This window comes from Colossoma macropomum, unplaced genomic scaffold (genome assembly GCF_904425465.1).
Source record: "Colossoma macropomum unplaced genomic scaffold, Colossoma_macropomum, whole genome shotgun sequence".
Taxonomy (NCBI): Eukaryota; Metazoa; Chordata; class Actinopteri; order Characiformes; family Serrasalmidae; genus Colossoma; species Colossoma macropomum.
The window spans coordinates 30,227,661-30,252,278 of NW_023494798.1; the positions used below are offsets into that span (position 1 = coordinate 30,227,661).

At 40.9% G+C, this 24,618-nt stretch overlaps 1 protein-coding gene across 1 annotated transcript in view; it reads right to left on the minus strand.

Annotated features, from left to right (window-relative positions):
- Window positions 1-3,247: 3,247 nt before the first annotated feature.
- yap1 (Yes1 associated transcriptional regulator) overlaps window positions 3,248-24,618 on the minus strand; it is a 46,201-nt gene continuing 24,830 nt past the window's right edge. The window contains exons 3-8 of the mRNA XM_036584865.1: window positions 22,613-22,731; window positions 20,873-20,986; window positions 11,084-11,259; window positions 8,841-8,974; window positions 7,021-7,133; window positions 3,248-5,913 (exon numbers count right to left, since the gene is read on the minus strand). Of these exons, the coding sequence (XP_036440758.1) occupies window positions 5,675-5,913; window positions 7,021-7,133; window positions 8,841-8,974; window positions 11,084-11,259; window positions 20,873-20,986; window positions 22,613-22,731 (895 nt within the window). The 3' untranslated portion in view covers window positions 3,248-5,674. The remainder of the gene's footprint in view (window positions 5,914-7,020; window positions 7,134-8,840; window positions 8,975-11,083; window positions 11,260-20,872; window positions 20,987-22,612; window positions 22,732-24,618) is intronic.

The window sequence follows — 24,618 nt, forward strand, 5'->3', positions numbered from 1 at the left end:
CAGCTGAAACGTAAAAACACATAATCAAGTTAGTCAGCCAGACAGCTAATGTTAACGTTATCTACCATAACTGATGTACAAAAAGGGTCAAATAAAACTAAAGTGTGATAAACTGAAAGTTAAGAACGTTGTGTCAGCACTTCGTGCTGTTTATCAGAGTTGCCGCTCTCAGTTTCAGTCTCCATTTCCCAAACGCTTTAGCTGAGCGTTATTCCTCCTAATAAACAGACACACGTTCAGCTCGGTCTCTTCATTATTCATCACCATCACTGTAATATTTTATCAGACGAGTTTTTAATCAAACATTAACACACAAAGGTAAAAAGAGGGGACAGTGGAGATGGTGGCGTCTGAGTTTTAAAAATGCTGTTTAAAAAAAACCCTCATAAGTCAAAGCAGCGTTTTCAGTGTAGATAAATGTAGCGTCATTATGCTGGTTATAGTGAACTGGGCTGCCTGACACTGCATAAAACAATAGAAACAGACGGTTAAACGGAAGTTAAGACGCTCTGGGGTTTATCTTAAAGTTAATAACATATTTAGGATATTTTGGCAACTTAGGATGTTTCTTACTTGGAAATAAGATTATAGACTTAAGAACTGTTGTACTGTAATGGCTTCTGTCCTAAATTCAGTCTTAACTGAAGTTGCCATGACAACAAAACAGATATGATCTCACACTTAAGAATTTCCTGTTAATATGGCCCCGTGAACTCCAACCTAAATCCAGCTGTTAGGCTGAATGTTGAGATCTGTAGAGCTTGTTCAATTTGGCAACAAATGCTGTAAAATTATGCATTTGTGGGCGGAGCATGAATAGACCCATGCTGGTCAGCCCTTCAGTAAACCATTCCCGGGGTCTGTCTCAGGAAGCAGGAATTTTGGCTTAACCATCTGTATTTAAGGTTAGTTCGATCGGTAACGCTTTACTGTAAGATGCTGTTCATAAGACTACATGACACCTACATAAGCTTGTCATGACAACTGACATAACCCTATGTAACTGTTTATAATTGCTTATTCCAGCAGGCAGCATCTGTCATAAAGACTTCTTTAGCTAACTTTGATCAAAACTGGCTAATGTAACCTTTATAGCGAATTACGCCTTTTGGAATAAGCGTTTATAAACATTTATGTAGGGTTATGTCAATTGTCATGATAAGCTTATGTAGGTGTCGTGTAGCCTTATGAACAGAACCCTACAGTAAAGTCTTACCGTTTGATCTAACCCTGGATATTCTGTCAGGACGGTAGATCACTTTTTATTGGGCTACATCACCATGGAAACTTACACTGCACCACAGCCGGTTCAAGACTTACTATGACTGCAAAACGCTAGAGGGCGCCAGTGAGCGAGTCCTCAGTGAATATGTGTGAATGGAGTCTTCAAAAGTCTTTATAGGAACTAAATGGGTAAAAATCTAAAAAGGAAACGTATTTTTAACTATGTGTGCTGGACATTCTGTTAATTTTGGAAAGTAGAAACATGCAGTCCATTACAAAAAGAAAGAAAACAGAATTTTTGTTCATGGTAAATGGGTTTTGGGCCATAGGACACTAGCGTTACTGCTACTGAGTGCTGATTGGTCAGCATCACTGATTCTGAGTGCTGATTGATTAGCACCACTGATTCTGAGTGCTGATTGGTCAGCATCACTGATTCTGAGTGCTGATTGATTAGCACCACTGATTCTGAGTGCTGACTGGTCAGCATCACTGATTCTGAGTGCTGATTGATTAGCACCACTGATTCTGAGTGCTGACTGGTTAGCACTACTGATTCTGAGTGCTGATTGGTTGGCATTACTGATACTGAGTGCTGATTGGTTAGCACTACTGATTCTGAGTGCTGATTGGTTGGCATTACTGCTACTGAGTAGTGAAAGAACCCTGTTTAAGTTGAACTTGCTCCATGAGACAGACCCCAGGTTTCAGTTTCTTAGGGTTTTGAAATATTTTGATGCAAAAGTTTATGTGCAAAGTATAGATGGTACAGTATCAATAATCATATCAATACCAATATCGATACTGATGTTGAAACTGATGTTTCATTCAAAACTGCTAAGCTTTAAAATCAGCCGTTTTTAATTGAAACACTTGAGATTCTCATCTAAAAGTTGGGTATCTCGTTGAAACGACTCCATCGCTCCTCTACTCCTCAGGAAGAAGTCCAGGTTCAGGTAATCCAGGTCCAGACAGTAAAAACCCCAGGATTTTGTTCCAGTTGCCTGAAAACCTGCTTTTGGTTTAAACTAATTAGAGAAGCATAAGCGCTTTTTAAGGATAGATTCCTTACAGAATTGGATCACATTCATTCTTTTTGTCCTGATGTCTGATCCAGCCTTTTCTGCTGACTGTGGCCTGGAATACTTGATATCATATCAGTACCTTTTTTGATTCATTGCAATAATACAATGCAGAGTATAGTTTTGATATATATTTTTTTTAATAAAGTAAATATGCTTAATGCTTGCTTTGCACTATACTGGAAATCAATTCTTATAGTATCACAATTTACACAGAATATTAAAGTCTGATAAAATTAAGCTCGTAAAGATAAAAATGACTTGTAACTTGTTCCAGCAGTCCTCAAACTGGTCTCAGGGTCCCCATATGGTAATTTTTGCTCCAATCCAACTTAAAGATGAGGACAGAGGACCATCTGTGGGGCCCAGAACACTGCCGTATATGAGCAGATTTATCTCTAGCAGACACATTAAAGTGGAATTTCACCCAAGTTTTCAAGATTTCTGCAGAAGTAAATGGTTAAGGTGTAAATAGTCATTTGATGCTAAATGCGCCATCCTGGAGAAACTTACAGAGTGAGGATGGTTCACAGTGGAGGTGATAGGAACCAGACGTCTGAAGAGTTCAGCTACCTTACAGCTAGTGAAATATGCTATATGAAATGCTTATGAATACACTGCCTGGTGCCTGAGATGTTGTTTTTGAGATTGTTTTGAGATTAAGTTTTGGTGTAAAGCATATATTTTTTAAATAAATTCATGGTGGATAAGTTCTCGCAGGGTAGCGTAAGGCTAAACAGTCCCCAAACAAGGATTTACCACCAGCATCAGCTATATATATATATATATATGTTTGGATAGTAATTAAATGGCTGTATTTCTGTTGTCACCACCACTATAAAGGAATTAACCATCTCACATCAAACTACTCTGTTTTTTTTTTTGTCCTTGACATTCTGGGATGCTTTGCTCAGCTGCACAAATAAGCAACCAAGAACCAGTACAACAAAGTATATACTTTATTACAGGCCCATTTTAAAGTATTATGCAAAGAGATAGAATGTAACAGAACTTAAGGTTCTAAGATACATGCACATACATCTATTAAAAGATCATAATAAATGGATATAAATTCATTCTCTGTGCATTTAGACATATCTAAATACCAATCCTTTAACTTGAGTGATTAGTACTACCACTACAAAACAGTAAAGTTATTATATATTCTGAGAGTCGCACACTAACTACGCATAAAATCATGTTTAAGTGACATACACATTTTGCGCAATGTTCTTTTAAAACGTGCAATACCAGCACTGTACCAACAATTTATAAAATTACTCTTCGTTGCATTGCTTTCTCCAACACTGTTTTACCCCCCCGAGTGTCCTCCATCAATACTATACGTCTGCAAAAATAAAGTCTACTCTAAACATACTACTCCGGTGTTTTTCACAAGCTCTCAGTGGCGTAGTCAGCCAGTTTGATCACTAATTTAGTTGTTCACATGGACTGGGGAAGTGAAAAATGCAGCTGAAAGTGTATGTGTATAACACATTACCTACATAACACATTTAGAGTGTGGGGTCTTTGAGATAGCATAGCGTAGTGTAGGGATAAGAACCTTGTAAACATCTGAAAATACACGTCGTGTTACTGTATAAAGCATTTGCAACAACTTTTGTCACCGAAAAGTCCCTGTAGTGTTCTCTCGCTCTGCAATGTAAACGCTTGACAAATAGGTTGTTCTAGGTAACGTGTTCAACAAGTGTCTAGTACTGAACTTGCACGGGATGCTGTGACAAACTCTTTCATCAAACATCCGCTGACGGAGCGTCAGCTGGACCTTTTCTCATTAGCTTATGCCGTATGTGTACACTAAAAAGTTACGATAAATTATTTTTTGTTGCCTTTTTTTTTTTTTTTAAGAGAAAAAGAATTACAAAACACTCTTTGGAAGCCTTGTCAAAATAAAAAAAAGGAAAAAAAAAAATATCCTGACAGAAATCATAACTGATTGTTTCCATTACAGCATCTATCTCTATCATTCATAATCCATTTGACCACAATCAGGTACCAGCTAACCGCTACTCTACACCGCTAACCCTCGTGACGTGCTTATTTATCCAGCTGAAACATAGCAGAACCATCGCTTCATGCCCAAACTCTTCCTCTGTATCGGAGGCACTTTCGTCACACAGTATTGATCAAAATCTCCTTTTGTGTCTTGTTCCTTGCTTTTGGCTGAGAGTTAAAGATACTGTCACTACATATGCAAAAAAAAAATGATATCAATAATGATATAACAAAAATCTAGATATTGGTATACGAACACGTTTCAATCTAGGGAGATCACCTCCGCTGATTACTGTGTAATATAGCAATGATCAGCTCCATCTGCCATTATATATTATAATAGACATTAGAAATGTGCTGGAAGGCGACCATAATTAGAGCCAACAGAAATCAGTTATTATAGTGAGTTTGATCTATCAGGCAATGCCATAACCAAGCCAAAAAAAAAAGAAAAGGAGTGGAAAAAATAAAATCAGGCTTAAATAAGACTCATACAAAGAGGCTAGGGTTTATAAAAAAAAAAAAACAGAAAGAAAATCCTAATTCCCGACATTTATAACTTCTAAATCTTTTCTGATTAATGAAACGTAAATAGAAAAGAGTGCGGTCGATTGTTGTTCTAATATATAAAGTGTACTGCCTTATGAAGAAAAGACACAAACGTAGTGTTTTCATTTGCTCCACTAAGAGATAAAACTGAAGGCACTTGATTAGACAAGGTTTTTTCATAGTTAGATACGCTGGCACAGCCAAGCAGGGTGATTGCCTTGCCACAGCCACGGCTTCGTCTCGTAATCACGCACCCACACATGCCGCAACCAGCCCTCCTGCTCATTTTTTGGTTTGGTGGTAAATGAAGGAGGGAGGAAGCCGCAGGAGGAGAAGATGCTGTAGCTCGAGCTGTGGATGAGAACATGCAGTCACGGAGGAGCCGACGAAGGTTCAGCTCGCTCGGTATTGCCCTCGAAGCAACACTCCGGGAAACTACACGTGTCGACACGCATACAAACAAATGACAGGCATACAGCACAGCTATGAGAGCTATATATGGGTACTTCTGAAAAAGTGTCTGTTCATGGGCCAGCCTTGAGGATGCAGACATGATAAAAGAAGAAAGAAAGAAAAAGAGAAAAACATCTTTGCTTTTAAAACCAATTCGGCCAAGTATGGTGAATGTGGAAGGAAAAAAAAGCAATTAAAAGTCCAGTAGAGTAAAATGTCTTTAAAAAAAAACAAAACAAAACAAAACAAAAAAACCTCGAAGCTTCTACACATCATCCTTCACAGGTTGGACTAGGCAGCAGTCAGTTCGGTGTGAAGAAGGCGGTGGAGTGACGCTGGTTGCTGGCGCTCTATAGCCAGGTCAGAAAGCTCTCCTTGTCAATCTTGGTAGCTGCCAGCACTGACTCCATGTCGTTCAGGATGTCGGAGCTGAGGGCTTCCTGCAGACTGGGCATCAGCTCCTCGCCCTCCACAGCCATGCTCTCGCCCTCCAGGGTGCCCAGGTCCACGTCGGTGCCCGGGATGGCATCCAGGTAGTCGGGGAAACTTCTTGGTTGTGTCGCCATGGAAGCGGGACCGAGGGAGTCGCCTGAGGGTAAAAGACAATGAAAAATGGCTTTAAGAAATGATCACTTTTGTTATTCATAACCATAACAGGCCCATTAAAACAAAAATTTTTCCAGTGAGGTTATCCAACATGCCATTTTCTGCTAATTTTAGTCCACAATTAATATTATTTTTATTTAACATATTGAAAAAAAAATGTAACTAAAATATAAAATGTGCCACAACGTTCGCACAGGCCAGATTTTATGTTTTATTTTTTTCAAATATGTTAAATTCAGCAAATAAACAGTATTAAATTGTGCAGAAGTGTGTTCTCTTTCGAGGATGTGTTCACTTAGTTTTCACTTAGAAGATCATCATTAAACTTGAATGGGGCGCTCAAACCTTTGCTTATCATTACATAAAAACGAAGGTGCCAAAGAGATTCTTTGAAGATGAGGTGCTGTAGAAGAACATTTGTATGCAAGTTGTAGAGAACTCTTTAAAAGTGTGAATGGACTACAGAATATAAGTGATGATCTCTACCCGACATACAGAACTACCTCTACATGAGGCAGGGGCTCTATACCATACATTCGAACCAAGAAACATTTAGGAATCTTTATTTTTGAGAGCGCAGTTACTATGTAAATCAGTGGTCAGCACAGTGGTTTGTGCACCTGGACGTTTTGGTGCCCATGCCCTCGCAATCTGGTTAAGAATTAGTTTCATGAAAGTTTTATTAAAAACGACAAAAATTCAGTTAATATTTTAACTGATAATAACTCCCCTTTGCTTGTGGTGACCTCTAGGCTAAAGCAAGCGTTAGCTAGAAAGCAGTGGCTGAATTGGCCTACTAAGTTGTAATAGTCTTAACTGATAGTTGTTTGTGTTGATTCTCTCTGTATTGTTCAGACTGTTAACCATGTATGCTGTATGTTCAACGATTATGTCTGAAACAGCCAACATACAGTGGTGTTGGTCCACTACAAACGTACTAGATTACAGGCTCTTATAGACAATATCAATTGAGAAGAATGTGATAATCCAACATCGATGAATGATAATTGATGAGGCTGCACCCGATGTAAAAATGCTGTGCCAACCAATGATACGGAATCTTAGCTATGAAGATTTTTAAGCATCGTACTTGTCTCCATCTCGTCCACGCTGTTGAGGAAGTCGTCCGGAGTGCGGGGGACACTGTAACTGCTCATACTCAGGCCACTGTCTGTGCTCTCATCTCTGGAGTGATACGTCCCACTGAGACAAAAAGAGATAAACCATTAGTTACAGCTGCACTGAAGACTAAAATATACCAGAATCACATTTCAGGTACAATAACTTTGGCCAATGCTGTAAATCAGGGTGTCAAACTCAACTACTAAAAGGGCCATATTAAAAAATCTCAAATCTGTGGGCCAGTTGTTTTATTTCATTTTGTCCTTGAATACTTGTTCAAAAATAATTCTAAATAAAATTCACATATTTTTTTATTGAACCTATTTGCTTGAACTGGACACCAGATATCTTTTAGTGTTAAAAAGATTGTAAGATTTAGATTATTGTTGGGGGGAAGGGGGTCAGAACGCACGCTATGTTGCAGTGCATGCTGGGGACTGTAGTGCACCTCAGAATGAAACTGGCTAATAAGATTAATTAAAATTAATTCGGACAGTGTCACGGGCCTGACTTGGCCCTCAGGCCTTGTGTTCGACACATGGGCTGTAAATACACATATAAATCCAACTATTCAACTGGCAGTCAATTATCTTTGGTCCACTTTGAAAACATAGCCTAACGTGATCTTATTAATCAGACATTTGACACAGAAGATATTTAGCCTTGGATGGCTCTGACACTGAAAGTGCTGTAAACTGTGTAGTTTGGTGAGAACGACATCCATAAACAGAGCTTTTCCCAGCCGAGTGAACTGTGCGCAGGGATACAGTGAGAAGGGAAGTACAGCAGGCTTATACGAATGAAGAGAGTGGGAGAGATGCAGTGTATGAGTGTGGCACGATGAATAGGGTCTTTGTAAATGCCTGAGTGGGAGGAGGGGGGGGGGACTGGTCTGTCTAAGGCTGAAACCACATGTTCTCACGGGCTGCTCTGCCTGTTCACAACCCCCCACTCACTCACTCACTCACTCAGGACGAAAGGCCAGGCAGTTTTCCCCTTAATGGCCACTAGATGGCGCACATGACAAAATGCTGCCTAAATGGGCTGCACAGTGTTGTTTGGTAATCTGTCTGGGAACACTGGCTTTTGGGATTATAATATGCCGATGAGCCCCTGAATAAATCATAAACGTTGTCATGTGCGCTGTGAGCATCCCGACCTGCTCCAGCTGAGTTTCTGTGGTTGTTTTGGTGAATCGTGAGATTCACATGTTCCAACAATATTTAAATAAATCTGGTCAAACTAATGAATGTTGATCCTTTATGTCTTTACCCTATTACAGTTATACATCACAGTATAATCGCAATATACTTTTTTGATACTGTGCAGCCCTCCTGCTTAGTCAAACAGGGGCCTACTTTTGTCAGCAGCACTAGCCTGTGAGATGAAATTTGACGTCTGTCCACCAGGGGTCAGCAAGGAGTCTGTTCAGAGTCAGCAGAATTTTTCAGACACTCTGAAATGATCATACTATGAAAGTATAGTTCAGTTCCTTGGGAGCCTGTTCAACCATGAATTACTGCCATGTGTTAGAATTAAACCAGTCTCGTGTGTCCCTTTTCGTAAGCCTCACAAACAGACGCTAAATCTCAAACGGCTCCTTATACCCTACGTAGAGGCGACAAAAGGCCCAAATACCAAATTATACACATGGCTGTGATTATTCTATTAGTAATCGCGCAGTGTGATGATAATTTTGTTGAATAAGTAAAAAATCATTTAGACTGCCAACTAGTTAAAGCTGACTCAATGATTAACAGAGTTTAATCAAGTAATCTGTCCAGTCACCTGTTGAGGAAGGGGTCAGAGCTGTTGGTGGTCATGCTGCGGGCGTCCTGCCCCATGCCTGGAGATGACACTGGGTTCTGAGTGCCTCCATCCTGCTCCATGCTCGTGGGCAGCTGGTTCCTCAAGGCCAGCTCCTACACACACAAACACACCAAGGTCACTACGATGAGGCTGGATTCATTCACAGAACTCAGAGACGACTCTTGGTGAACACTGCAACAAGTAGAAAAGTGTATATATGTTTAATCTCAAAGTGAATTTTCTGGTTAAACAAAGCTTAAAACGAAATGAAACTGCAGCCTTTCTTTAGTTCACAAACTGCAAATAGAAGCAATGTGTCCCTTCACGTCGCCAGCTTTGTGCTCAGAGCTCTGTCGTATTTAGGCCGTCGGCAAATCCCTGTGAAGTCACTGGCAGGGCTGGCGGTTTGTGTTTCTGATTTTCAGGCACTTATTCGTCATCCTGAGCTGCACGTTCTGTACTTAAAACTACGCTGCGCTCTTTCAAAGACAAAGGACGAAACAGGACTTTCTGTTTTGTCGGAGAACAAACAATACTGGTTTTACCGTAGCAGATATAAAGACACAGAAGAGCATGAGAAAACAAGCAGTTCTTCTTCAGCCGTTTCCTCTACCGTGTTGAGTGATATTATGATGCCCATCCCCAGGCAACGTGTCACAAGCTACAGATCTGGTTCTCATTTGTCGAAAGATTGTGAAAGTCATTCTCTGTAAATATCCTCTGTGATTTTATGGCCTCGGCCCAACTGGGTGGTTAACTGCATGCTGCTAAGCTCTGGTTAAGGTGTGGGTTTATTGCATGTCATTAAAGGGCAGGGTAGGGCACGGGGTCGGAGGCTTCTAATTACACACTTCCTATGAGTAAAAAACACACACAGTCCTTGCTACCAAATGGACAACGCAATAAATTTCAACTACAGGGCTTTGGGAGAGTTTCCCCCCAGAGTGAGTCATTTTACAAACAATCTGCTTTTGCTGTAACGTCACTGGGTGATTCATTCATCAAAGCACTGACATCCGTGCTGCAACCTGCACTGATGGTATTAGCGCCTGTGCCTGACTGGCCTAACTTCATTAGTGTGGTAAGTGGTCTACTTCCAGCTGAAGACTGTAAGATCATCCTCCAAAGAGCTTTGTTTGTTTAGTTTTGGTGGCAGGGGGCTTCGCACAGCCGAGTCAACGCACTGTTTACATTCCAAAGCAGAGGAGTGCCCCCTCCTTCCCCCCGGCTCCGAGCCCCCTCTGTCCCGTCTGCTTCACCACCCCCATAAACTCTTCTCTTCTTCCGATTCCTGACCTCTTTCGACCACCCTCAACACTCACTCACTCTCTCTTTCTCACATGCACACAAGACTGTGTAACAATGAAAGTTTGTGTTTGTTTCCGTACATTTTCTTAACAGAAGCGTCGCAACTTTTTTTAAAACGGGCAAATTATTTGGTTACTGAAGTTAAGATTAGGGTTAAATTAGAATTAAGCTCAGAAAATTCTAATTTACATTATACGCTGATCAGGCATAACATTATGACCACCTCCTTGTTTCTGTGCTCATTGTCCATTTTATCAGCTCCACTTACTATATAGGTGCACTTTGTAGTTCTACAGTTACAGACTGTAGTCCATCTGTTTCTCTGCATACTTTGTTAGCCCCCTTTTACCCTGTTCTTCAGTGGTCAGGACCCCCATGGACCCTCACAGAGCAGGTACTGTTTGGGTGGTGGATCATTCTCAGCACTGCAGTAACACTGACGTGGTGGTGGTGTGTTAGTGTGTGTTGCGCTGGTCTGAGTGGATCAGACACAGCAGTGCTGCTGGAGTTTTTGAACACCTCAGTGTCACTGCTGGACTGAGAATAGTCCACCAACCAAAAATATCCAGCCAACAGCGTCCTGTGGGCAGCGTCCTGTGACCACTGATGAAGGACTAGAGGATGACCAACACAAACTGTGCAGCAGCAGAAGAGCTATCGTCTCTGACTTTACACCTACAAGGTGGACTTGACAAGGTAATAGAGTGGACAGTGAGTGGACACAGTGTTTAAAAACTCCAGCAGCACTGATTTAGACGTCCTGTTTAGCAGCCAGTGCACATCGCAGCAAACATACTCACACGGCTGCATCGTTTTGGCCAAAAAGGCGTGGTTTGCTTTGAAACGTCATGTCGTATACACTACGTAGATGCATATAAATGAGACTGATGTTCTGTGAAGTGCGTGTGTCGGACCTGGGGTCTCCTGAGCAGCTCCTGGTGTTTGAGCCTCTGTCTCTCCTTCTCCATCTGCAGCTGCTGCAGTCTCATCTGACTGTTGCCCCCCATCACCCCTGTGTTCTGGGGGCTGGAGGGCAGCGGGGGTCCTTGTTTCACTGGAGCACTCTGGGAAATGCGCTGCTGGTTCAGAGCTGCAGAGACAAACGCAAGTTTTGGTTACTTGTATCACTACAACATAGACATGCATACATCCAAGTACAGTGGTTCCTTTTTGATGATAAATCAATTTTTAATGCTAAACAATGAACATTGACCTAACTGGACAATAATAAACCACACATAGCATTTCAAAGATTCATAAAAACGCCAGAAAAAAAGATAAACCAGGAAGAACTGGGCTGTTTCTGTCAGGCTCTGATTCTTAGAAATGCATTTGAAATAGGCGCTCAGCACAAAAATTTACAATCATTGGCAATTTACTGAGAAGGTAACTGTGAATCTATTTTAACTCACAGAGTAAAAAAGCCCTACAGCCCTACATGCAACTTCAATCTAGCAAATCTATACCTGCACATATAGACTGACATCTTGTATATCTTCAATCCATATCTTGTATAATCTGGAATACATATCAATATTCTATACTCAGTGTACACTGCATCTTATTTATCTTCCTCAGACTCACAGACTGCATATATGTAAATGTGTACAACTGTGCCTATCACAGCTTTTACATATCATAACTGATACTACTGTTATAAAACTGTACATTGTAATGGTAATGGTTGCCACTTTGATTATACATTTATACATATTCTATATTGCACTTTGTTTATTATCTATATTGCACTTTGTTTATTATCTATACTGCACTTTGTTTATTTGTCCACAAATATTGAACATTGCACTGTCATTTTGTTTATGTATCTATAAATGTCATATTGCACCACTGTTAACACTGGTTATTGTTTACAGTACATAGTCAGTCACTTGTTCGTTCACTGGAGGGGACGTGCACCACTGCAATGTCAACTGCATAGTATTTATGCAATTTACTTCTTATTCTTGTACTGCACATTATTTTTATTGTTGTATTTAGTATATTTTTATTTTATTTTATTCTATTACTTATCTTTACTTTCTATTTATGCATCTGTAAATACTATCTATCTATCTATCTATCTATCTATTAATACTGGTGTATATGAACGTGTATATTTAGAGTCTACTTTATATATGTTTTTTTTGTATATTTCTGTATTTTGTTAATATGTTTTTTTATTTAAGAACTACAAGGGGGCTAACATTTTCACTCACCTTCGCACCTGTGTAAATGTGATGTGACAATAAACGTGACTTGATTTGATTTGACAAGTAAAGATGATCATATGTGCCGACACATTTACACTTTCAGACTCCTACTGATTTAAAGGCCTGTAATACAGGCCTGAGTATCTGATTCTACCCACACCAAACATGACTCTTTGGTAAATACGGCTGCAGCAGAATATCTGCTATCCATGGCATAATGACCTACTGATCGTTACTCTTACAGAAACTGCCGCTCTACTGCACTACGCACATTCACAGACCAAAGCCAAGGCACATGTCCGAATAACAAAAGGTCTCGATGCTTATTGCGAGCGTCTGGAGTCAAAGTGGCTGCGGTATCAGGCGCACGCAGGTGGTGCTAAACAATGCTTTTAACTTCTCCAAAAGTGGGACGTAAACACTGGTAAACATTTCCATACGAGTGAATGAGGTCATGCATATTGCTGATCGGCCAAACAACTGAAAGAAACAAATGGGCTGAATACGGGAGGTGTTACTGTAATCAAACCGGTGACGATCCTTGTGTGCTTATGCGCTGGAGCCACCAATGAAAACAAAGCAGTGACGGTGCTGGCGTTGTCATGCGCCCCCCACCGCCGCCCGTCCTCATCACCATTCAATCACTGTATGTTTACACTTGCTCAGGCCTGAATGAGTCTCCGTCCTCCGCTCTCCATGGGAATCAGATCAGAGCACAGTAACAGCCCTCCCCCTTCTTACCAGAGGCTCTGTATTAGTGTGTGTGGGAATTACGTGAGTGCTAGAAGCAGAGTGTGTGTGTGTTTACAGGGGTGATAGTGTGTGTGTGTGTGCGCGTGTGTGTGTGTGTGTCTCCTTTCATACCCTTATCTTGCAGAGATATGGGTCTACTGAAGCAGAACTCTGACGCTGGCAGTACTGCGTTCGCTATTCCCACAGCAAGAGTGAACACAGCTAATGAGCTGTTACATTCAAACCTGTTCAGTCTCGCCCTCATTACCACAAAAAGGGCATATTCAAAACTCAACTAACCCGCTTTTTAAAGTAAAAAACACAAACATCAACACCAAAAAAGTACCCTAGTTACGTCTAGATGCCCCCGATAAGTCTAACTCAGGTCTCCCCAAAGTGGGGAGGTTAAACTTGGGACGTTTGATTTTGCACGCCAGAAAATTGACCTAACCCAGGGGTCGGAACCCAAATGTTAAGATGAGTCGTTTTGTCAAGTTTCAACAAAAAACTAACCACCTTGGGAGCCACAACATTTCATGTCCATTTTACTCAAGTAACGTTTCACCATCCTGGCTGTAAATATGTCTCAGTATGTGCTGATGTACTAGTATAAACTAAAAATATAATATAAACAAAAATGCAGACTTACTTTGCTCTGCTTTAAGCTTTAGCTCAGCTATAGTCGCTTTTCTCGCATCTCCAGCAGGAAACTTTTTTGCAAAAGTAGAACAGTGTCGTAAAATGTCTCTTAACGTTAACTTTACAGGAGAAGGAAAAACATACTCTATCATACTATTCTGCTGTGGAGCTGCACCAGGGAAATAAAAGAGCCGGATGCGGCTCCCGAGCCACGTGTTGCAGACCCCTGACCTAACCCCATACACTCGACCAGCAGAGATAAGCGTATCTGTCTGCTATATATATCCTATTAAGTTATTATTTTCCTTTAACCCCATCGAATAAGGCGGCTCACCAACATGGTAATTCCCTCTTAAACGTGTGCTGCCAGATGTGTCGGCCAAGAAACAGAGCTTTCTGTGCGCTCTGTGTTTTCTATCACTGTATAAAACATGCATGGGGCTTTCTTTATTATTGGTTGCCCTGTGATTTGATGCGTCATATTCCTATTCACGTTTGATTTTTCAAAAATTACAATTTCTCAGCTTTGTGAGATCATGTTCTTCTTGAACACAGGTAACAATACTGAGAAACTGCAACATCAACAGAAAAAACAAACCAGCAGACGTAGCCACTTTTTGCACTGGCCATAAAGGGTTAAAATGTTGTGTGGGTTAAAATTGTGTTTATAGTGTAATGTTATCAGCTCGATTTGAAACCTACCTACCTTCTTTCTTTGTGTATAGTTATGTCCTTCCGCCAAAAACAAATAAAGCTCTTTGGCACCTCAAGACAAAATGTTTGGGCACCCCTGATCTAACTGGACACAGCTTTTAAAAGAAACTCAAAAAGAGCCAAGATTCAGAGAATATACAAAGCGAAACCAGTCGTGGGGGGGGGGGTTCTAGGCAGCTTTGGGTAGGATTTAGACTGACACGATACAAACAGAGTGAGGCAGAGCAAAAGAACAGGAAAAAGAGAGAGAGAGAGAGAGAGAGAGAGAGAGAGAGAGACAGATAGATAAGGTAAGGGCTAATGCTATCTGCCCTTTGTCTTTTTCACACTTGTGTGAAACATGATGAAGCAGCCACAGCAGCTCTTATCAGGCCGCCACCCTGCGGGCAGGTTAGCCAACACCACCAAGATTGCCTGCACAGGCGGGTAAGACTGCGACTAGGAAAGAAACTTCCGGAAAGGCTCTGAAGGAGTGCGGCCAGGTACGGCCTCTTTGAAGCCTCTGTAAATATTTGCTTGCTGTCTATTTAACACGTTTGTTCTTTTTAAAGCATCTGGTCAGATAACCTGCGATGCCAGAATAGAAACAGAGAGAGAGAGAGACAGAGAGAGACACAGAAAGGCCTTTCTATCATACCATGTACAATGTTACAAAATATATATCAATATTCTTCAGGGTTCGTGAGAAAAGCTGTGAACTGAATGTAATTTGATTAAATGCTATAAAAATGTCCGTGATAGCAGACATACTGACATAAATCGGAATATGTTTCGCAATGAAATGAAGAACAAAAAAAACTGGACTCTCTCTACAAAAAGCACAATGAAAGTCAGCATATCTTTTTCACTTCTACATTAATAAATGCTTCATATCCTGGCACAAAAACATGATACGTACTGTATTGTGACATTTATGTATCATCACACCTCTATATCACACCCAGCTGTTTCAGACAAGCTTCAGGCTTCAGATAGGCCTGAAGGTGGTTGAAAACAAGATGGCTACAATTATATATATATATATATATATATATATATATATATATATATATTCCATGTAAACATTAAGCTAGTGCAGTCCTGAAAGATTTGGAGTTCGCAACAAATTTAGTTCAGTGTTTTGGGATTTTAGTGTGAATAAACGCACATAGGCACAAATATTAAATGCTCACATAACACCGCTCTTACAACAAAACTCTGTATGTCCAAAATGACGAGCAGTTATTTCTAGGGATGTACCATTTATAACGTTTATAACGTTTATTACAAAGGCAGTAAAACTGATAAAGAACTGAAACATTAGCACTGTAGTTCAGCGTCACCTAAACATTCTGCTCTTCAGGAGTAATTAGGGTTGGAAATATCGGTCCAATCAAAATCTGTCCAATGCTGATCTGCCAATACTAATTTGACTCCAACATTACTGTGCATCCCTATTTATTTACAAAGTAATTTTCAGATTATTCTTTCGGTCCATTTTGTAATAAAACATTCCGATGTAAAGAGCCATTTCTGAGTAAATGAAAAGCAGCTGAAGGAAGCTACGAGATTTTAACGTGGCAGCAACATGTTTATCTCCCTCTTTCCCAATAAGGTTAGTGCTGAGCTCTGTGTGTGTCTGTGAGCCGGGCTGAGCTCACAGCAGAGCACTGGAAAAGATGAGAGCTCCATAAGAGAGTGACATCATCCGGCACCAGCCAACAAGGTGCCAACTCCTGCGCTGAAGTGTGCCGATAGCCAAGGCGGAAAAAACACAGCACAGCGCCTGACCAATAACACAAGGGGATGGTGGGCTGTGTCAGCGGAGCAGGGGTGGCTGGACTGTTCACGTTAAGTGTGTTCATGTTCTATTGTGGTAGAGCTGCACAATATGGATTAAATTTCATACTGCAATTATATTTATACATATTATGACTAAACATAACTTCTAATATAACAATAATAAAACATGGGCTGCACAAGGCTGTGTGATTGTACAGGTACAGTGACTTTATCACAGTTAATGGATGTTGTTAGGCAAAGTAGAGTTATGGTTGTCAAGGAACATAATACTAAAGGACTGTACATGTATATCTGGCGCATTTACCAGTTTTTTCCACCAATTTTTCCAAATGTCTGTATAATTCAATCATGTAGATGTAAACAAAGTCAGTCAGCGTGGTTTCATCTGACATAGTGTGTTGTAGAGACACTTGACTCTGATTTCTTTACATTGATAGTGACAGGAACCAGAAGTCATGCAAGCAACACAAATACTGCCTTTTTATTTACTATCCAGAATGACAAGCGAACCTACACGTCTCCTGAGTTTTATATACATTGTTGATGATAAAACAGTGGTAAATCTGCAAAAAATATGTTTTCTTAGGGGACTATTTTCCCCTTTAACACCCTGCATGTACTTGTCCACCATAAATGGCTTTTGAAAACTATGTTTTAGGTTCAAAACTATCACAAAACAATGTTCAGGCATCAGACAGTGTATTCACAACCACTTCATGTGATACGTTTCTGTCAGGGAGCTTTAAGCATGAAACATTTCTGGTTCCTATCGCTGTGAACAAATCTGACTCAGTACGTTTCTCTAGAATAGTGAATTTCACATCAAACCACTCTGAATGACTTTGTTTACATCCTAAGGATTGAATCATGAACACATTTTGAAAAATGAGTGCAATATATTATGGATTCTTTAACAGAGAATCTAGCTGAGTCCTATCGTGTGTGTTCATACTGACCATGTTTCAGATTTGCCTGCATTATTTTAATTATCAAAATTATCCAATTTATCAGCTGGAGCGTCTCAAGTTGGTGAGAATGCTCACGGTACACAGTTTGCAGCTTTTATCCGTGCCACCTCTCCATTTGTGCTCCCTTGCAGACAGTTTGTGAAAAACAACATGAAGGCTCGGTCTGGAACACTAGGCCCCGCCTACTTTCTGAAGTCTCCGCCCTCTCACCAACTCTCAGGAGCTTTCGGCTTGTCGGCCTTCTCCCTTTTTCTTCTGTTCCTCCCTTTCTTTCTTTATTTTTTTTCCTCTCTCTACCCTTCCCCCTCACTACGGCCCTACCTCAGCTAGCAGCCCCCCCCCCGCCTCGGGTTCTCTCTGACTGAAAAGGTCTGGAACAGATTAGGTGCAGGGCTGCAGTATAAAGAGGTCTGGCTCTGGCTCAAGTCTGTCTGGATGTGCAGCAGAAAAGCGTTCTGCCTGCTCTGGGCCTCATGGAGGGAGGGAGGGAGGGCGAGGGAGGGCAAGAGAGAGCGAGAGAGAGAGAGGAAAAAGACAGAAAGAGAAAGAGGGGGAGGAGAATACAGTTGCATTTCTACCCCACTTCAAATTAGCTTTTCATTTATCACTAGTTAGAGACTCGGACTGCATGAGAGTTTAGTCTGTTATACAGTTCATATGTTGTTTAAGTGCCAGTGGGGAAAACAGCAGTGGCTCCAATCGACACTATATCTTTAATAATGAATATGGAATTACTATTCCGACTTTTCAGTTTTCCTCCCGGACTGAATTAAGTGGAAAAGTTGCTCTAAGCTGACCAGAAAGTCAACAACACTCAGCAACACTCAGCAAAAAGGCACTCCTTCATTTGAGAAAATGACATGATAGAAGTTCCCAACACAAGCAAGTGTTACGTAAAACCACAAGGGAACGCCCGGACAGTTAGAGTCTGCGGTAAAGAAGGAGTTAACGAGTCAACCCACACCCCCTCAACCCCCACCCCCCACTCCATACCACTCTTTCTCTCTCTGTTCTCCTCTACACTCTCTCCCTCTCCTACTCTTTCCTCATGTCTCCCTCTTTTCTCCCTCTCCTCCACATTTTCATTCTTTCCTCTCCTCGACTCCTTCCTTGGGTCTCTCTCCCTTTTCTCCCTCTTCTCTCCTCTACTCTTTCCTTTTCTCTTTCACTCTCTCCTACTCTTTTATTTTCTCTCTCTCTCTCCTTCTCTCACCATTCTTTTTCTTCCCCCTCTGACACTCTTGCTCTTTTCTCACTTCTCCATGCTTTCTCTCTCCTGTCCCAATCCATCCTTTTCTTTCTCTCTCACTCTTCTTCTTTTTCTCCTACTCTCCCCTTCTCCTTCTCCTCCCATCTTCTCCCACTCTCTCCCCTCTCCTTTCTCTCTTCCCTGCTCTTTCGTTCTTCCTCTCATCCACTTTCTCTCTCTGCTCTCCCCAACCTCTCTTAACCTCTCTTTTACTCTTTTATTTTCTCTCTTTTTCTTCCTCCTCAGACACTTTTGCTCTTTTCTACTGTTTTTCTTTCTTCTCTCCCCGACGCTTTCTCTCTCCTCTCCCCAATCGATCCATTTCTTTTTCTCTCACTCATCTCTCTCTCCTACTCTCCCCTTCTCTGTTCTCCCACTGTTTTTTCTCCTTCACTCTTTCTTTCTCTCTCTCCCCTACTCTTTCTTGCTTGCTCTCATCCACCCATCTCTTTCTGTTCTGCCCAATCTCTCTCTTAACCTCTCTCTTTCTTTCCCCATTCTGTTCTTCTTCCCCCTTGACACTCTCTTTTCTCATTTCTCCCCCATGCTTTCCTCTCCCCAATCTGTCCTTTTCCTTCTCATCCTTTTCTTATCTACTCTTCTTCTCTCTTTCCTACTCTTCCTCACTTCCTCACTCCTTCTCTGTTCTCCCACTCTCTCCTCTCTCCTACACTTTCTCTCTCCCTCTACTCTTTCGTTTTTCTGCCTTTCTGCTCTCCCAAATCTCTCTCTTTCTACTCTCTCTTTCTTTCTTCTTCCCTACTCTCTCTCTCTCTTCTCCCCCTCACATTACGTCTGGGGCCCACCAGGCTTGGACGTTCGAGACTTATAAATCTTCAAAGAGCTGAAGGCTTTCGAGCCGTGTTGCTGCCTTTCCGAGGACGCAGCCCGGCACACATCGTTTTCCACTTTTCCCCCAGACCACCTCAGAGTGCATGAACCACCATGGAAAACGCTCTGTGACTGAACCACTACGGCTGCCACTACTGATCATATCAGTTAGCAAGTAATCTACTGGTTATACTGACGATGAATCATCATCATGTTTTATGGTCAAGCTATGAAAATGGACTTAAATGGACAAAAAAATTAAGACTTTCATATAAGTATGTATATATATGACAGCTCAATTGAGCACTGAGGACTTTCAAATGGAAACGAGCCAAGTGAGTGCCTGTTCCTACATGTAGAGAGAGAAAGAGAAAGAAAGAGAGAGAGAGAGAGAAAGAAAGAGAGAGAGAGACAGAGAGAAGGGATGAAGGGAGGGCACTTCAAGCATGAGTAACTCAAAGTGACATAAGCAGAAGCCTTCATCTCCTTTGTGAGTCTTACTGACAGAGGGGATTAGAACAGGGGGCAAGAAAAAAGGGACAGCTCTCAGTAAGACCACCAATGCTTGTTGTCATGCCAATAGTTTACAGCTCAAAACTCTCCTTCGGTTTAAGTAGCCTATTAGTTTGACTGTTGTGACTGGAAAAAATCAAGTTTGTATCTGCAGGGTGCAGAAACAGCAGAGTGAACAGTGTGTGTGTACGGTGATGTGTGTGTGTCAAAGTGTGTGTATGTGTGTACAGAGAGAACACATAGCTGAGTCCTGAGTTAGCATTGAGTTTGGCTAACCTCAATGTGAGTCACGGGAAGTGGGAATAATTTCAGAGGACTGTCTCTCGCCCTCTCTCTCTCTCTCTACACACACTTACTATTGCCAGCTAGACACAATCCCACTGAGTCTCCAACCTTTTAAACGCCATCCACAAAAACTAAACACAACAACGGCACTCTCAGCTGGTTGGTAATAGCCTTATTCATTCCTCTGAAGAGGAGAGTAACTTTACTAAGTGTAACACTGTACATATACAGTACTGTGCAAAACTGAATGTCCAGTCAAAACAACATTACAAGTTACTCATTTTATCAGGAGATATTTCTGATGAAAAAAAATGATTAAGGATTCCTAAAAACTGTGTAAAACCTAGAAGACACCCAAAATGGTCCCCATCAGATAAACAGCACTTAAAGCTTTCATCTTTGAGAGAGAGGAGAAAATCAAGCTGCTTCAGATCTGAAAACATCCACAAGACAGCTCAGCGCTGTGGGTCTGAAAGGATGTGTAGCTGTCAAGAAGCCTCACTGAGAAAAGGAGACGGACACATCAAACAAAGAAACTGAACAATGGACTGACCACCCCAGAGTCCAGACCTCAACATCACTGAATGTGCTTAAAATTCCTTCAGTTGTGAGAAACAAACTGAACTTTAGAGGTGTGGAATAACATTCCTGCAGATTTCTTAGAAAGACCTGCTTACCTGCTTTACCTGTTTCTAAAACTACAAATAAATAAATAAACAAACCAAAAAAGAAAGATAGAAAGAAAGAAAACATTTTGAAAATAGGTGGTCCTTCTCTCACCGTAGCGTGGGTCCAGTCTCGGGTCCAGCCAGGACGTGGTTTTGTTCTTGTGGTTGATGTAGTAGATCTCTCCCTCTGAAGTAATGGCCTGTTCCCAACCATCAGGAAGAGGACCTAAGAGAAGACTAAGGTTATAGCATGACCTCTGACATCCACATAATACAGACCTTGGTCATTTTACAGGATTTCCCCGTCCTGCTCCTTTAGCTCCCCTAAACTTGCACGTTTTAGCATTTTCCCAGTTCATTATACGTGCAGGTAATCAAATCCCCAGCACCACAAATATGCCAGTTTGTCCAGACATCCATTCTTTACCGCTATAACTTAATCATGACTCACTCATTCTGCACTGTTTCGCACGTCGTTGCCAAATAATAAGCCTTCGGATGTTACTGTCAACAAGCTGTTCATTCACCACAAAGAATGATAAGTTGACAAGTGAAATCTTAAATCTGGGCTATGTAACTGATGTTTTTCATGATTACAAGATTGTTATGAAAGACTACCTGCCAGTACAACCAGACAATTTCAGTTAAAATATGTTTAAAAAGCTACAGATATTCTTTTTATTGTATATGTCAATAATATAACAATATATAACAATATAACTATGCAATATTTCTGATAAATTGCTTATATTGAAGATGTTTGACTTGTCAAGGTATCTATTTTTGCAGTGTAAGACTAAAATGGGAGTATGTGGAGTGCCAGAAAACCACAGAAAAATAATATATGAAGAGACATTAGCGCTACTGAATGTGCCTACAGAGCAGGTAAATTACAAGCCATGAGCCTCTCTAAAGTATTCATTGAACTGCGAACACTTCTAAAAGAATGGGTGGAGACTATACGGCCCATGGTCTTCTCAGAAACAGGGCGGGGATGTGTGGGACAGGACTAGTCATGTTTTACGTCTCCTCACACTCCTCCAGGTTACTCCCTCTCCACAGCTCTCAGATAAGCATCACCTGTGCTCGAGGACTGCTGCAGAGACACTCCCACCCTGCACTTCAGTTTCCATTCATATGCAGCCAAATGTTTAGGGGTTTGATTAAAATTGTGTTTGGCTGTGCTGATCCATAATGAATACTAGTATCAATGCCACATCACAATATTGATTTTATTGTTAACAGGACAGTGTAATAATACTGAGTAACAGTAACGCCACTGAATAGGGTTCCCTTTGATGTAATTTACAAATGTGGTGTAATTTACATTTAAAAAGATGGGATTTGTGAGTGTCTAGAACCATGGTTCTTTGTGAGATTCTAAAGAGCCAGAGAATGAAAGTTGGTCTTGCATTTGAAAATAAGAAAACTGAAGTTTTTTTTCCTGTTTGTATTTGTAAAACAGTTAGTAAGTGTGTTTTTATAACCTCGCATCTCTAAAATGGTAACTTTACAGGAGAAGGAAAAAACATACTTTACTTTTAATGTAAGTCAATGGAACCAGACTTTTTTCCAAGTCATTTTGAGCCATTTCTTTTGGTCCAATGATCATGAAATTTACACTCAACATAAAGAGCAACAGGCATTTTCAGATTAGGTCAAAAACTAAAAAACGACAAAAATGGAGATACAAGATTTTGATCCAACAGCAGCGAGATATATATATATATATATATATATATACACACACACTAAATTGTAGCAGTGCTGGGCTGAAGCATAGCTGGGTGGGATTTTTGGGTCAATCAGCATGAGAATGGCATGTATACATGAGAATGAGTTGTCTGCTGACCTGTGGCTGGGTTTAGCAGGTTTTGTTGCTGAACAGGCACAGGGCTGCCTGGGGGCGCTGAGTTCATCTGCAGCATGGCCTTCCTAGGATCCTGCCAGGTGGTCGTCTGCTCAATGTGGCTGTAGAGAGAGGGAGATAGAGGTAGACATAAGCGAGAGCAACATGCATTCAAACATCAGTATGATAGTCGCATTTAAATATGACCCATATAAATTCATTTGTGAGAAGATATCCAGATGTTTGCAAGTGCAAAGCAAGAAGCCGTAAGTGCTCATCAGCTCACTCCAGAATGAGAACAGATATACAGGCATTTTACAGGAGTCTTAAGCATTGGACAATGTGGCGTTAACCCAATGAAACCAAAATGGAACTTCAAATATCAATAAAATAATAATAACACATTAAATGTAAACACAGAGCCCATATTCCACTACTTAACTCTGAACAGCTTTAAAGCTGTGAAAAATAAATTTTGAACAATTTTACCCTCACCTTAAATCAGCCACTAAAGACAAAACTCAGCTTGCAACTTGGCTGCTACAACTGTTTTAGCTAAGCAAGGTACTTGTGTCCATTTTAGGTCATACTGGATCAGAAACCAAGCAAGTCTTTTTGAAATTACTTAACAGCTCAATGCTGCTTGAAGCAAGTAAGTGATAATTTACACATGCCGACTGCACAATACTAACTGGCAAGTGTAAGCCATTACTTGTTAGCTATATTAGCCTCACAGCTCTGGAGCAAAACTAAAGAAGAAAACATCAGACACCAAATACGTCTTGGCTGAGTGACCACATGTAGCGTAAGAGGGAAAAAATGGGGCAAATTCACTTTAAAGGTCTACAAAACTGATCCAAAAACAGTGCTAACAAACTAATCCTCATTTTAGCGGCTTCTAGCTCAGTGCATACATCCGTACCCCAGCTCAAATCCTGCCTTCAAACCCGACTTGTCTGCTGAGACTAAAAATAGGTCTGTTTTGGGAGGTCATTTCACAAACTCGAGTTTGCAGTGGAGGGGCTGCTGTGCTGAGAGGAAAAGAGGAGGCACAGGGAGCTGCGGAGTCAACTCTGGCCCAGATTACATGTGATCTGCTCGTGAGCAGAAGACTGAGGGATCGCTCGAGTGTAACACAAAGGACTGAGCGCCTTTCAAGGAAAACCATCCCAGACGCACATATACACGCACTTACTTACTTGTGTTTATTCAGTCCCTAAACACAGTCGGTGAGGCTGGGAGAGAGTGTAGGGGCACTGGCTCCTGTGGGGGTTTGCAGGGTGACTTTATTTCACTGTGGTTTGCGCCATATTTAGCGATCAGTCATATGCTGAGCTTGGACACTCATTGTTTATGTCAACTTGATATCAACATGTCTTTTTATTCCTTAGCAGAAAGTAGGATCATACATATAGATGGCCTCATATGTATTATGTAATGGAGGTTATACACACACACACAGACACACACACACACACACACACACTGATACATAACTGACATATTCAAAGTAAAAAATGGAGATGCACAGCTTTGATAGACAGTCTTGTGCCCACATCAACAATATACAAGCATCTATATGCAATAATAATACATCCCAAAGGAACTATTATATCATCGCTGTCCAAAGAAAAACAAGTATCTCCAAAGTAGTAACTTTACAGGAGACGGCAAAAACTTTCCTTACTTTCAAGGCAAGTTAATGGAAATATATTTTCTTCTAAGCAATTTTTCTATTTCCTATTGGTCAAATCATCATGAAATTTCCACATAATGTAAAGGACAGCTGCGGAGCTCGAATGATGCAGAAAAGTCAAAATAGCAAAAAAAATTGGAGACGCATGATTTTCCTTGGATAGCGACGATATACAGTTGCGGTTGGATCAAAACCTTTTATCTCCATTTAAATCAGGGGTGTCAAACTCAACCAGTAAACAGGGCCATATTAAAGAAATCTCATCAAATCTCTGAGCCAGAGAAAAAAAACTTTTATCACATTTTTAATTAAT